General features: G+C 38.5%; 1 protein-coding gene across 3 annotated transcripts in view; it reads left to right on the top strand.

Moving 5' to 3' along the window:
- Positions 1-4,600, top strand: part of pbx (Pbx homeobox protein) — a 71,503-nt gene extending 66,903 nt beyond the window's left edge. For all 3 annotated transcript variants that reach the window (XM_085491746.1, XM_085491744.1, XM_085491748.1), the window contains exon 8: positions 215-4,600. In XM_085491746.1, the coding sequence (XP_085347872.1) occupies positions 215-412 (198 nt within the window). In that variant the 3' untranslated portion in view covers positions 413-4,600. The remainder of the gene's footprint in view (positions 1-214) is intronic.
- Positions 4,601-16,523: the final 11,923 nt, after the last annotated feature.

The following is a 16,523-nucleotide window of genomic DNA, read 5'->3' as shown; positions in this document are numbered from 1 at the left end:
TTCTTGTCAAATCGCCCTTTTTGGCCTCTCTTTATTTTTTGTCATTGAGGCCAGTTTAAAATTAGTGAATGTTTGCTGTTAAATTGTTTGAAGGAAAAAAAAAAACTTTTTTTCCCCCGGTTTACTCGTGACCTATTTGCTCAATGATTCATAATTTTTGCTAATTTTGGCCAAAAACTGACATTTCGTTTGTTTCATCACCTTCTATTTCCAGGCCATTTCTGGTTCTGATTCTGATCATCACCATGGTAGCAGCGGTGGTCGAGAGAGTTCTTCTCCTATCAAAGGTGACGTCAACAATCGTGGCCATTTGGATTTTAGTTCTATTCATGGACTACAAGGTAATGACTACCATAGCGATGATGATGGATCGTACGGAGGCGACTCGTCTGATGATGGTAAACCCATTTAAAGAAGCTTTAGGCAATGTCATTGCTCGTCACTAGTCTTTATTTGACACTTCTACAATACATAGGTATCGCAATCAATTAACCAGGCATCTTTCTTCAGAAGTTTCTTGAACCTTTTCAGTGATCGGATCGGATCAAATGTTCTAGCATACACTTCCTCTGCTCCTCCAAATTTGCATTAGGAATAAAGAAATTTGCAACTTTGAGAACATTTACTAGAGAAGTTATTGTAAAATATATAGGTCTGCCATTGATTTGTCATCAACGTCTAAATTAAGTAAACCAAGAAGAATGTTATTTCTTGTAACATTTGGTGCTCGTTACTTAAGCACTAGGTAATTGACGAAAGTGTTTGACGTGTATCTTGATAATGGGATTTGTTACAAACTTTTGAGTCAGTGTTACACCAGTTATGTTGTATATTATTCAAGATAGACTACAATTGGTGTTCTGCCAATCAGAACTCATTTTACATTCACAATTAGCATGGCTTCAGTACAGCCAATTGTATGTTCTGTAATAAATAGCTCACATAGGCACTCCACTGAGAAAGAATTTTGCATTGTGGGTGTCATTTTAGAATTACCGCTATGATGTCATCGGCAACATAATTACTCAAATGTTTTTCTTCTTTTACTGACATGCAATTTTTCTGTTTTCCCAAACCTACAAATTTGAAAACAATGGTGGACAACTTTCTCAGATTTTTTTCTTTGTCATTCTGACAAGGTGAAAAAATACTGGTAGAAAATCAAAATTTCAAAAGTTTCTTTTGCAGAAGGCATTATTTTGGCATGTAAATGTGAAAGCTATAAAGAAACAAATATTTTCTATTAATAATTAAAATGACACAAATCCATTAAGTATCGTAGATGTCTGTACACTATTTTTAGGGCAATTGAATTGTCTTGAATGAATGCCAAACTTGATTTGAAACGATAATTACTACAAAATTGTTTAAAACAATAGTCTGCCAAATTGGATGTCACCCACCAAATTTAAATCAAAATTTGTTGAAAAGTTAACTTCCAAAGTATATAAAAATTATTCAAGAATTTCTTTCTTTAACTTCATGAAATCCTTACAGATAGGTTTGTTCCAGATGTATAAAGACAAGATGTGTGTGTGTGTGCATGTGTGTGATTGTAACAAGTGTAATATCTATATTATGCACTTTATATAAGCTTTTTTTGTGTATAGTATAAAACTAAGAGATGCAGCTCTTCTCAAAAAAGGAATGTAATCATTGAAAATTAATCAGAATGTCAAATGTGGTATGGTAATTGCCAAATATGGTATAGTAATTGCCAAATATGGTATGGTAATTGCCAAATATGGTATAGTAATTGCCAAATATGGTCATCCACTGCTCTGTCATGAGTATGATTGCATAATATGGACATACAAGTTCCTAATATGGACATATAAAATCCTAATATGGACATACAAGTTCCTAATAAGGACATACAAGTTCCTAATAAGGACATATAATCTCCTTATATGGACATGTGATTTCCTAATATGATAATATGTTAATGCATTATTCACTACCTTTTTGGAAAGAGCTGTATAATTCATTCCATTGAACTCAAATTTTAAAATTTTAACACTAAGGGAGACTGCAAATAAAATTTGCAATTTTTCAGAGGTTTGTCTTTTGTATTCTGTGTTTTATACTTTTTTGCTTGAAATTTAGCTTCCTTTGAATAATAATTAGAAGGTTCCATGTTTCACAAAGTGTAGTTGGTATATTCCACAATAAATCTTTAGTTAAGCTTTTTAGTAATTCACTTCCCAATTGGTTGGAAATTCAGAGTTTTTTTCATGTGGTTGAATTTTATTCAATCAGAAATTATAATTTTGATCATGTGATTGTAATTGATCCAATCAGAATTTAGAGTTTTGATCATGTGATTGGAATTGAATCAATCAGAATTCAGAGTTTACATATTGAATGCACTGTAGATATACATATGTAGCATTTTGCTTAGCTTGAGTAAAGGGAAGCGGACTGTTTTATCAGCTGATTAGGCACATACGATACTATTTAACCCATTCACAACCATTGATAATCTTTGTCATCGCCCATAAAATAGTCCTGGTCATCAACCACTTTTTTGTGTGAACAATATTAATGAAAATTTGAAATCTTCGATCAAAGCAATATGATAATCAATGTTAGGTTTTAAAGGGCTATTTTTCATGTTAAGCAGCCTGTGAACTACTTTACTGAAGGAAGCAATGTTTCAAAGCTTTATGTAAGTGTGGTCTCTTCAAGCAGTGAGTAGTACTTTTGTATTTGCACTTACTTAATTATTTTGTACATGTCCATTTACTACTGTAGCTCCAAGCAAGTCTTGCACGTCGTAAAGTTCCAAGTTCGTTTCAAGGTCTCAAACTTTGATGGAGACTAAAAAAATTCAAATTCTCACAAAAGAAAAATGTGCCAAACAGACTGAACATGTTTTCTGTATCCTTTCTGTACCATTAAAAACAAATCATATAAAATTTTAATGTTTGAATGATCTGAAAACATGATAGTGCTCATTCTGGCTGACTATGTGAAAATGTGGAAATATATATTAAATGTATATTTTTTTGTAGACTCAGTTTTATTCATATATTTTTCTCTTTTTTTTTAAAATATTTCTTAAAACCAAACATGATGGGATTAGTTTTACTAAATCAAAAAACTAGTTTGGGAAATGGAGAACCAAATATAATTGTCCATCAGTCAGTCGACCAATTAAAAAGATCAGTATAAGATATGCAAATTTATGCAACAGAGCTGCATTACCTAAGACATAATAAATAAAGCATCCATGTACTGGTTTTACTTTCTGTAAATGATTGAAATATCACTGCCTTTTATGTTAAGTGACCTAAATCTATGAATAAATGAGATTAGCTTTCTAAAGTGCCATGAAAATGATAAATTTTTAAATAATATAAATTTTTTCAGTTAACAAACATTCAACCTTGTAACTAATCCATCTGATAGAAACAATTCCCAAACCAATTTGAAATAGTAACAAATCAGATCTACTGTTGCCTTGCCAGGAAAAAAACAATTAACTGAGTTTTCCAGCTTTATTCTGTACATGTTATGATAAATTTGCATACAGAAAATAGGGTAGAAACTCCTCAAGTCTTCCTCCCCTCACAGTGACAAATATGTAAACTAAGGTGCTATCGCTATTGATGTTTAACCTCATCTTGGTTACGCTATCAGTAGCTACACACTGGGCATGCTCTATACCATTACTAAGCGTCAGATGCAATTTGTTAGAAAGTGTGAAATATGATGTGATGCGTTTCTGTCAGATTTAATGATGTCATTTGTAGTTATGTCAAACCATGTATATGCATTGATCTGAAGCCTTTCATAACTATCTGCTGAACCCCGAATAATTACTGTGCAATGGTTCAAGATGTGAACTCAATATAAACAGATACTGATTAACAATTATTTGTTCGCCTACAATATTTTAAAACCATCCAAGGAATATATAATTTAAAATTCCATAAAAAAAATTAAACACCCTGTCATGAACACAAAATTATTTCCTGTGAAATATATGTTATTGTTTTCGTTGTAAAAAACATTTGCTATATGCATGTATTACCATAAGTAGATTATCTTCAGACCCGTATAAAATAACGATGTTGGATTATATCTTTTTATTATTTGTCAGAAAAGTGACCTCTTCTTAATTCAAAATTTATCGACAAAAAAATAGTACCTTATGAACTTGAATAAAGTTAACCGCTAAATGTTTGTCACTAGAAATATTCATGACATGAAATTATTACATCTGCAAGCACAAGATTTAGTCCAAATCACTAACACCCTGTCTTGAAGACCCTAGAGACATGTTCACTTCTACAAAATACACAAACTTGTGGTTTTACACTATTTCAGATAACCATACCACCGACTTGCATTTCATTTGTTCAGTTTTACATTGGAAAGTGAATTTTACATTCTGTGCTCAGTTTTAGCAGCACTGTCTTTTTAACTAGAATTTGTTTTTTGTTCTGTGTTTTCATTAAACCTCCATTAGACCCTGTGTAATATTTTAGCCGACTGTCTTTTTAATAGCAAAAAAAACCAAAAACTGTAAGGTGTTAAGACTAAACATTTTATATCTGAAAATAAAAAAGATAAAAACACTTGTAAGCTCATTAAATGTGTTGTGTGTTTATTTCCTACAGTTGCTGAATATTTGCATGCACACACACACACCAAACGAACCCATACACCCGCAATAAATTATAGACAATACACATTTGGTTGGAGGTATTATTTAAAAGATTTGATCAGTTATGAATAACATTGTCCACAAACTGCCTAACTAGTAAGATACTCATGATATTCATCACCAATTGCCTAACTAGTAAGATAGTCATGATATTCATCACCAATTGCCTAACTAGTAAGATACTCGTGATGTTCATCACCAATTGCCTAACTAGTAAGATATTCCTCATCAATTGCCTAACTAGTAAGATACTCGTGATATTCCTCATCAATTGCCTAACTAGTTGGATATTCCTCATCAATTGCCTAACTAGTAAGATACTCGTGATATTCCTCAATTGCCTAACTAGTAAGATACTCGTGATATTCATCACCAATTGCCTAACTAGTTGGATATTCATGATAATCATCGCCAATTTCCTATAACTAGTATGATATTCATCACCAATTGCCTAACTAGTAAGATACTCGTGATATTCATCACCAATTGCCTAACTAGTAAGATACTTATGATATTCATCACCAATTGTCTAACTAGTAAGATACTCATGATATTCATCACCAATTGCCTAACTAGTAAGATAGTCATGATATTCATCACCAATTGCCTAACTAGTTAGATATTCATGATAATCATCGCCAATTTCCGAACGAGTAAAATGTTCATGATATTCATCACCAATTGCCTATAACTAATAAGATACTCGTATTTATCACCAATTGCCTGGCTAGTAAGATACTCGTGATATTCATCACCAATTGCCTAACTAGTAAGATACTCGTATTACTCACCAATTGCCTAACTAGTAAGATATTCCTCACCAATTGCCTAACTAGTAAGATACTTGTGATATTCATCACCAATTGCCTAACTAGTAAGATACTTATGATATTCATCACCAATTGTCTAACTAGTAAGATACTCATGATATTCATCACCAATTGCCTAACTAGTAAGATAGTCATGATATTCATCACCAATTGCCTAACTAGTTAGATATTCATGATAATCATCGCCAATTTCCGAACGAGTAAAATGTTCATGATATTCATCACCAATTGCCTATAACTAGTAAGATACTCGTATTCATCACCAATTGCCTGGCTAGTAAGATACTCGTGATATTCATCACCAATTGCCTAACTAGTAAGATACTCATATTCATCACCAATTGCCTAACTAGTAAGATGCTCATATTTATCATCAATTGCCTAACTAGTAAGATGCTCTTATTTATCAACAATCGCCTAACTAGTAAGATACTCGTATTTATCACCAATTGCCTAATTAGTAAGATATTCATCATCAATTGCCTAACTCGTAAGATAGTCATGATATTCATCACCAATTGCCTAACTAGTTAGATATTCATGATAATCATCGCCAATTTCCGAACGAGTAAAATGTTCATGATATTCATCACCAATTGCCTATAACTACAGTACTCATTTCGCCCAGCCTCCCGCCCGCTTCCGGATTTCGATCGCTTTTTTTTCGCTCGCTTTGATCAATTCGACCGCGCAATTTCCGCTTTTTTTTCGACCGCGCAAATCCGGAAGTATCCGCTCGCGCAATCGCTCGCTCGCTCGCTCGCCTGACAGTGCAACCGCCCGCATTTACAGTTCATTACCTACTGTTTCATGTACAAGTGTGTCATTTTTGTTTTTATGATGTTAAAATAAGAATAAATACAATCAAAAATTTATAGAACGACCGTTGAAAAAATACGGTGGATCACACAGCCATATAAAATTGGTAATAATACATACGCGTAGCAATAATGTCCACCATAAACAAGATCGAACCAAACATGTGAAATCAAATACGACACTGACACAACTAATATGAAATAAAACCATTCAATTTTTGGTGGAGAGCTAAAAATGTCTACTGTAGAGTATGGTATTCATTGAGTAACCGTGTATAGGGTGACGGTTGTCATGCACGCATGGTTTGGTTTTAACACGGGTCAAGTTGTAGATATGTAAATCTATGGCACCTACAACAATTGAAGAATATCTGCAGGAATAGTAAGACTGAAAAAAAACGACCAATCGATTGTTATAGAATGACAGCAGTGTAACATTTGTCAAACAAATACAATACTTGCAAATGTAATGTCGGCCAGCGCCCATCTTACTTGTCGAAGCCGACATCAGTGGAGATCGCGTTTTTTAACTAGGCGGCTGGCAAGCGGACTAACACGTTACATAAACTTGTTGAATTACAATTATGGTTTTTATTTTTGCGCCCAATGTCTCGTTATAAAATAAAGGATTCAAAGTTTGCAGGGTATTCCGTTTTTTTGCGAACTCTGGGCGAAATACTTTCATGAGCTGTACGTAGTTCACTTACAGCCAAAACAAAGTCAGCTTGGACATTAAGTTGTGAGACGCGACAAAACAAACGCTGCCAGTGATAGATTACGTGAATCAAAAAACAAAATAAACGCAATCAAAGGCGCCGACCACACGCTTTGGAAATAAATAGAACGCGTTGCTAAGAGGAATCGCACCTGCATCTCGACGACGTCTCCGGTCATGAGCAGGTTTGCCGCGTCTTAGAAAAATTGAAAGTTAAAAAGGAATCAGTGTCGGGGAACCATTCACAATGTTTGCATGAAAAATCCCCCGCGAAAACCTTTTTTTTTTCTGTTACAAACACTATGGTACCTGAATCCCGATTAATTCATAAATATGAATCGGTAAGGGTCAATTTCCTGCAATCCTTCGAGATTAAATTTGCCTCCGAAAATCTTTCTAACGATGACCTGGAAGATTGCCATGATTGAGTGCCACCATTTCTGTTCTAAGATATATTCAGTATAATAATACAAATGTTCACCCCAACAGAGGTGCACATACAGTTTTAGCGACCCGAAGAGCTCATTGTCAACCGAGGCGAAGCACTACGATAAAGACTTTCCGTTCCCAATAAATAATAATAACAAAAAAAAAAACTTCTCGTTCCCGACATTATGAAATTCTTTCGTTTTGGGGGAAAAACCCTGAAAAAAAACCTGATTTTGACAAGATAATTTAGAAATTGATATTAAGAATAATTCATAACGAAATGTATTCCATATGTACCCATAATTTTTTTTCATAATTACTGATTACACACGAATATTACAGAAAAAAATAATTTGCTATATTATCTATGTTTGTGCCTTTTGTTTGTCTTGAATCGTGACTGAAAGGAGCTGGATGAAATTACAAACTATGTAGTGTGTTCGACAACACATGTATGAACAACAATTTTAATAAATATGATTTTACTTGGTAAAATTACTGTATTTTTCTACATAAAAACAAAATAATTGCACAATGTCTTTATTATCATAGCGTTGTTGGTAAAAGTTGAAAATGATACATCCACGTGAACCTGCTTATATGAGATCGAAGGAGTCTCTGTTTTCAACAGCCGTATACATCTAAAACTGCGTCATCGCTAAGTTTCCTTGGTGGACCACGAGCTCTGTTCCTTGTTTGCACGTTATCATGTTCACACAATCGCAGACATTATTTGTAAGGGTGCTCTTTGAAATGGCACATTTTCTCGATGTTTTAGCGAGTACTCCGCGGGTATATGGCTTGTTCTCACATCAGCATAATTTTTCTCGAATTCACTCATCGCTTTCCCACATGCACTTCACGTTCTTTGCTGCTAGCTTTTTTGCACTCTAATATGTTGTTGTTTTTGTCTTTCTAAACATCGAGTTTATTTTTGACATTCAACGAGATCGCTTGAATTTTGAATTTGATGACGGTTCGAATTTATCCACTTTTACAGTGATCAACATTGCGTTCGAGTAGAGTTACTAGTAATTATAAGCCTGATTTACATTTTTCTTGCGGTGTTTTTCGTCAATGTATTAAATATAAGTGCTTTGGGAAATGACATAATTATATTGCGCGAGTAAAAGAGTTTGGTGAGACTGTCACAACATACTAAAACAGATGTTTTATTTATTTCCAACGCGCGTGGTCGGCGCCTCTGATTGCGTTTATTTTGTATTTTTGTTTTCAAAATGTATCACTGGCTGCGTTTGTTTTGTTTTCCTCAACAAATTAACTGTTCCGAGATCTCTTTCATTTTTCGTCCGGCTGCTGCCAATCCAATAATTCGTCGTCGCATGTAATCAGACAAGCGATTAATCGTCACAGTCATTATACTAGTAGTTTAAGTCCAATTGATTTGTAGAAATTCAGCTATGCGATAATTATATGTGCAGTTTTGTTTTGCGCACCCAGACACGATCAAAAGTTAACCAATAGATTTTCTGAACTACAGCATTCGTATTACTTGTGCAAATTGAGTAAGAGTCATAGTGTGAGTTGCGTTCGCAAATAACAAAGTGTCAAATTATTTTGAGCGCCGTTCGAAATAAATTTAGTCAAAATCACACACAGAAACACACACACAACACACAAATACTAGTACTCAATACATATCGCGATTGACCAGTCATATAGCTGCTTGAACTACACACACAAGGACGTAAATATGTAAATACAGGTCACAGTTCGACTTGCGTAGCAAACGTTACAATGTGTCAAGTGATTTGAAGGCGTCTTTTTTCCAAAACAGAGAAGCAATAGGCGTTGTATTTTGAATCGTCATTAAAACCTAAATTTATTACAAATAAAAACTTAAGTTTATACATACAATGTACGATCATTGTTACTCCAGCGGTCGGTTGGCAAGTGGACGGTATTTCTGAAGCCAGTCATAGCAGGAGCGAGCGAGCGAACAAAAGCGAACGCGAGCGAGCGGAAAAAAAGCGGTCGGTTTCCGGTCGGAAAGCAGCGAGCGGTCGGAAATTAAGCGATAAGCGGTCGGAAAAAAAGCGATAAAAGCGGGAGGTTGGGCGGAATGAGTACTGTAGTAAGATACTCTTATTCATCACCAATTGCCTAACTAGTTAGATATTCATCACCAATTGCCTATAACTAGTGAGATATTCATGATAATCATCGTCAATTGCCGAACGAGTAAGATACTAGTAATATTCATCACCAATTGCCTGGCTAATAAGATACTCGTGATATTCATCACCAATTGCCTAACTAGTAAGATGCTCATATTTATCAACAATTGCCTAACTAGTAAGATGCTCATATTTATCAACAATTGCCTAACTGGTAAGATGCTCTTATTCATCACCAATTGCCTAACTAGTAAGATGCTCATATTTATCAACAATCGCCTAACTAGTAAGATACTCGTATTTATCACCAATTGCCTAACTGGTAAGATACTCTTATTCATCACCAATTGCCTAACTAGTAAGATATTCATCATCAATTGCCTGACTAGTAAGATGTTCATGATAATCATCGCCAATTTCCAAACGAGTAAAATGTTCATGATATTTATCACCAATTGCCTAACTAGTAAGAATCTCATGATATTCATCACCAATTGCCTAACTCGTAAAATACTCATCAACAATTTCCTAACTAGTAAGATACTCGTGATATTCATCAGCAACAACTGTCAAACAGTAAAATAATCATGAATGTCCATCTGCCCTCACTGGTGAGGTTGCTCATGAATATTCATCAACTGCCTTGAACTTGTCAACATCACTGACTAATTGCATAATATTCATCAATAACTAGTAAGATTATTGTAAGAATGCTACAAAACCAGTAAAGCGGGAGTATTGACAAACACTTAATGAAGGTTGAAGTGGTTGCACAGTACAGGGAGAGTATGGATTATTACATCTTTCTGATCCAATCGCTTGATGTGGGATGCCCAAAATTGGGTAACTTCTAGCTTCAAAAGAACATTAAGCTAGATGTGCAGAAAATTGCACCTATCATTTAGGCGGGAGAATTTCTGATGGAAAAGAGTATGATAACCACCCTCATGCTGACTTGATTTCTAAATTGAGCAATGATTCTTGTAGTCCCTTGGCGTTCATTGGTTGACACCGTTTCTAGTTATGCTGCATGTTCCGTGATTGAAACTTGTCAGATTTCAATTTCAAGACATCTAAAATGTAGCGTACTTTAATAACTGGATCACACTTCATATCCAGCTTTTTATAAAAAACTGTGAAAGGTCAAGTTTTCCATCTTTCTGGGGTCGCCATGGTACTTAAACTAATTTGAGTTGGTTGAAAATAAAATTGGAATAACTGTTACTTTTTTTTAGTCAATTTACGATCATAAAATAAGAAAATGATTCATATTTCATTTTTGGTAATATTACGACAGCTGAGTAGGGTTATCTGTAGTCGGCTCACATGGAAAAAAAACCCATCATCAACTTCCTCCACTTTCCAGAAATAGATCTGCCACTGCCTGCCTGCTTTCTCATAAATTACTATGACAACCTGTTAGCGGCAGCAAATTTTTACCATTTCCTTCAAAATTAATATCAGACAGCGAGAAAAGTCCGGAAAATGTGAACAAGTTTTCACCACAGTTTGGCGGGAATTTGGATGAGGGGTGAAAAGGTTAAAATAAAAATGGGAACAGCTGCTGATGGTTATGAAAGAATTATGAGAATCTGTCTAGTTGTTTTATTCTTGTTGGCAGTTGTGTCGTGATGTGTGACAAATCATGACCCCGTACCCAGATGTGGGGGAGACATCTGTATTACTATCACAGAACAGCTCCAAGGCTTATATACAGATTGCATGAAGTTTAAGTTTGAAACAAAATTAAAATAAAAAAACAACAACACTTTTTGGATGGAAAGAATTCGATTTTTATAACCTTGTTGTACATGTACAAATGCTGAGTATAACTAAGGATGTATCTAACACTATAAAGTCAGTTCAGGCACCATCCACAAAATAGATCCATTTACAGTCTGCTGTTTTTGATTAAAAAAAGAACAATGTCTGATTTTGTCTGTCTGGTCCAAAATTAGGACTGAATTCATTGAAAATTACAGAAAATGTGAATAAATTTACCCAAATTTGTTATGTAGTTCTTCATGGCATTTGATCACAATTTGTCTTTATTTGTGACAGGCTGCATGACCAGAGAGTTGTATATTACAAAACAATTACAGCCTGGTATGGACATTTGAGTCTCATTCAAGAAAAACATGTGCTAGCCTTAATTAAGTAATTATTTTTTATTTTCAGTCATGCTTTCACATTTGCACAGGAATATATAATAACATGCTTCTACTAAAAGAAACTTAGCAATCAACTGTGATCTGTGAATATCAATGAAATTTCATCACAAAATGTTGTTTTTCATCAAATTATATTTGTATGTTTGTTTTCCAGGTTTGTTCAAAACATTTTATGGAAATAAGGTGATTTTTGTATAAACAGGATAAATTTGTGTTGTTCCAATTAATGGTGTGGTGATGCAACACAAAATTATTGTATAGCGAGCAGACTTATATAAAATACAATAATATGGAAGTGGCAGGCTCTAAATAATTACAATATCGTACGTATTGTCCAATATAACATGAACATATTGTTGTTTTTGTCTTATTCAATTTCTGAACCCAAAATTCAATTTTTAGCTCTGCTGTCGACTTTGTTGAGCGGAGCTTATCATATGAGTGATTGTCCGTCGTCCGTGTCAATGTTTTACTTTTTCGACTTCTTCTTGAAAACTACAAGCCTGAATGCTTTGATACTGTATATGTACCTTGGGTGGACCTCTTAGGTTTGTTCATTTCATGATGATATCTTTAATTCTCTAATTTTGGTGAATATTTTTGTCATTTTTGGTAAAAAGTGATATTTTCGACTTCTTGTTGAAAACAACAAGTTCCATTGCTTTGATACTATACATATTGTTCATTTTCTAATGATATATTCTGTTCTTTAATTGTAATGTGCATTGCTAACAGCGGAGCTATCTCAGCCGACAGGCTGCTTGTTTTACAAAGATTTTGATCGTTAGAAAATTTTGTCTATTTGATACAAAGGTACCAAAAAAATTATAGAAAAAGACTTAAAAATTTGAACGGGGAAAAATATTGCGTTCACACACACTCATGCCAATGCTACAAACATATCAAAAGAAGACGTTTCCATTAGCTAAAGAAGCCATTTTATAATTCCACTGGCTGATTCCGAAAAAAAACACACAGGCGCCCTCTCCCCTAAACTTCATGCACAATATCCCACAATGCAATGTAGCAATGATGTCATTGTAGTGGTGTCTGATGAATGAACCAGAAAAGTATTTTGGGTTACACTGAAGTCCGGAATGGTAGGTATGTTATAAACTAAATATACTTATAAATGCAAATGACAGGTACGCTTTTCATGAACACATGCAGCGACATAGGATGTGCTAATATATCTTGAATGAAGAATAGAGAAATTTGATGATTTATTGGGGTTTATAAATTATATATGAAGTTAAACATGCATTATCTGACTAGTAAATTGCTAAAAAACTGTTTACTGAAAAACATAGTTACATCTATTGAGACTAGATTTATTTTAGGAAAATTGTCAGGATATAGCCTCCATTCCCTGTCAGAATACAGCCCCATTCCCTGTCAGGATACACCCCCCATTCCCTGTCAGGACACAGCCCCATTCCATGTCAGGATACAGCAGATCCCCCCCCATTCCCTGTCAGGATACAGCCCCCTTCCCTGCTAGGATACAGCCCCATTCCCTGTCAGGATACAGCCCCATTCCCTGTCAGGATACAGCCCCATTCCCTGTCAGGATACAGCCCCATTCCCTGCCAGGATACAGCCCCATTCCCTACCAGGATACAGCCCCCCTTCCCTGTCAGGATACAGCCCCCATTCCCTGTCAGGATACAGCCCCATTCCCTGTCAGGATATAGCCCCATTGCCTGCCAGGATACAGCCCCATTCCCTGCCAGGATACAGCCCCATTCCCTGCCAGGATACAGCCCCATTCCCTGTCAGGATACAGCCCCATTCCCTGCCAGGATACAGGCCCCATTCCCTACCAGGATACAGCCCCTATTCCCTGTCAGGATACAACCCGCATTCATTGCCAGGATACAGCCCCATTTCCCTGCCAGGATACAACCCGCATTCATTGCCAGGATACAGCCCCATTCCCTGTCAGGATACAGCCCCCTTCCCTGCCAGGATACAGCCCCCATTCCCTGTCTGGATACAGCCCGCATTCCCTGCCAGGATACAGGCCCCATTCCCTGTCAGGATACAACCCGCATTCATTGCCAGGATAAAGCCCCATTTCCCTGCCAGGATACAGCCCCCTTCCCTGCCAGGATACAGCCCCCATTCCCTGTCAGGATACAGCCCGCATTCCCTGCCAGGATACAGCCCCATTTCTCTGCCAGGATACAGCCCGCATTCATTGACAGGATACAGCCCCATTTCCCTGCCAGGATACAGCCCCCTTCCCTGCCAGGATACAGCCCCATTCCCTGTCAGGATACAGCCCCATTCCCTACCAGGATACAGCCCCCATTCCCTGTCAGGATACAACCCCCCATTCCCTGTCAGGATACAGCCTCCATTTCCTGTCAGGATACAGCCCCATTCCCTGCAAGGATACAACCCCATTTCCCTGCCAGGATACAGCCCCATTTCCTTGCCAGGATACAGCCCCTATTCCCTGTCAGGAAACAGCCCCATTCCCTGTCAGGATACAAACCCCCATTCCCTGTCAGGATACAACACCCCATTCCCTGTCAGGATACAACCCGCCATTCCCTGTCAGGATACAGCCCCCATTTCCTGTCAGGATACAGCCCCCATTCCCTGTCAGGATACAGCCCGCATTTCCGGTTAGAATACAGCCCCCCCCCATTCTCTGTCAGGATACAACCTCCCTCCCCCCCATTTCCTGCCAGGATACAGCCCCCTTCCCTGTCAGGATACAGCCTCCATTTCTTGTCAGGATACAGCCCCATTCCCTGCCTGGATAAAGCTCCCATTCCCTACCAGGATACAGCCTCCATTCTTTGCCAAGATACAGCCTCCTTTCCCTACCAGGATACAGCCTCCATTCCCTACCAGGATACAGCCCTGTTACCTACTAGAATAAAGCCCACCTTTCCTACTAGGATACAGCCCCCATTCCCTGTCAGAATACAGCCTCCTTTCCCTGCCAAGGATAAAGCCTTCATTTCCTACCAGGAAACAGCCTTCATTCCCTACCACGATACAGCCTCCCATTGCCTGCCAGGATACAGCCCCCTTTCCTACCAGGATACAACTCCCATTCTATGCCAGGATACAGCCTGATACAGTCCCCATTCCCTACCAGGATAAAGCCCACCTTCCCTACCAGGATACAGCCACCCCTCGCTGTCAGGATACAGCTTCCATTTCCTGTCAGGATACAGTCCCATTCCCTGCAAGGATATAGCCCCATTTCCCTGCCAGGATAAAGCCCACCTTTCCTACCATGATACAGCCCCCATTCCCTGCCAGGATACAGTCCATTCCCTACCACGATACAGTCTCCATTCCCTGCCAGGATTCAGCCTCCTTTCCCTGCCAGGATAAAGCCTTCATTTCCTACCAGGATACAGCCTTGATTACCTGCTAGGATACAGCCCCCATTCCCTGTCAGGATACAGCCCCCATTCCCTGCCAGAATACAGCCTCTATTCCCTACCAGGATACAGCCTCCATTCCCTGCCAGGATACAGTCCATTCCCTACCACGATACAGCCTCCATTCCCTGCCAGGATACAGCCTCCTTTCCCTGCCAGGATAAAGCCTTCATTTCCTACCAGGATACAGCCATGATTACCTGCTAGGATACAGCCCCCATTCCCTGTCAGGATACAGCCCCCATTCCCTGCCAGAATACAGCCTCTATTCCCTACCAGGATACAGCCTCCATTCCCTACCAGGATACAGCCCCCCCATTCCTTGCCAGGATACAACCCCCTTTCCCAGACAAGTATACAGCCCCCATTCCCTACCAGGATACAGCCCCTGTTCCCTATCAGGATACAGCCCCCCATTCCCCGTCAGGATACAGCCCCATCCCCTACCAGGATACAGCCCACCATTCCCTACCAGGATACAGCCTCCATCTCCTGTCAGGATAAAGCCTTCATTCCCTACCAGGATACAGCCTTTCGCTCCCGACCAGGATACAGCCTCCATTCCCTGCCAGGATAAAGCTTTTATTCCCTACCAGGATACAGCCCCCATTCCATGTAAGGATACAGACCCCCCCAATTCCCTGCAAGGATACAGCTCCCATTCCCTGCCAGGATACAACCCCCCATTCCCTACCAGGATACAGCCCCCATTCCCCACCAGGATACAGCCACCCCCCATTCCCCATCAGGATACAGCCCCCACTCCCTACCAGGATACAGCCCCCCATTATCTACCAGGATACAACCCCCCATTCCCTGCCAGGATATAGCCCCCATTCTCTACCAGGATACAGCCTCCATTCCCTGCCAGGATTAAGCCTTCATTTCCTACCGGGATACAACCCCTTACTCCCTGTCAGGATACAGCCCCCATTCCCTACCAGGATACAGCCCCTCACTCCCTGTCAGGATACAGCCCCCATTCCCTACCAGGATACAGCCCCTATTCCCTGCCAGGATACAGCCCCTCACTCCCTGTCAGGATACAGCCCCCATTCCCTACCAGGATACAACCCCATTTCCCTACCAGGATACAGCCCCCATTCCCTACCAGGATACAGCCCCTATTCCCTACCAGGATACAGCCCCCCATTCCCTACCAGGATACAGCCTCCATTCCCTGCCAGGATTAAGCCTTCATTTCCTACCGGGATACAACCCCTTACTCCCTGTCAGGATACAGCCCCCATTCCCTACCAGGATACAGCCCCTCACTCCCTGTCAGGATACAGCCCCCATTCCCTGCCAGGATACAGCCCCTCACTCCCTGTCAGGATACAGCC

Source organism: Saccoglossus kowalevskii, chromosome 17 (assembly GCF_978046115.1).
Source record: "Saccoglossus kowalevskii chromosome 17, keSacKowa6.1, whole genome shotgun sequence".
NCBI lineage: Eukaryota > Metazoa > Hemichordata > Enteropneusta > Harrimaniidae > Saccoglossus > Saccoglossus kowalevskii.
Note: the sequence above shows the minus strand (reverse complement) of the source record. Positions and strands in the feature narration are given on the sequence as shown.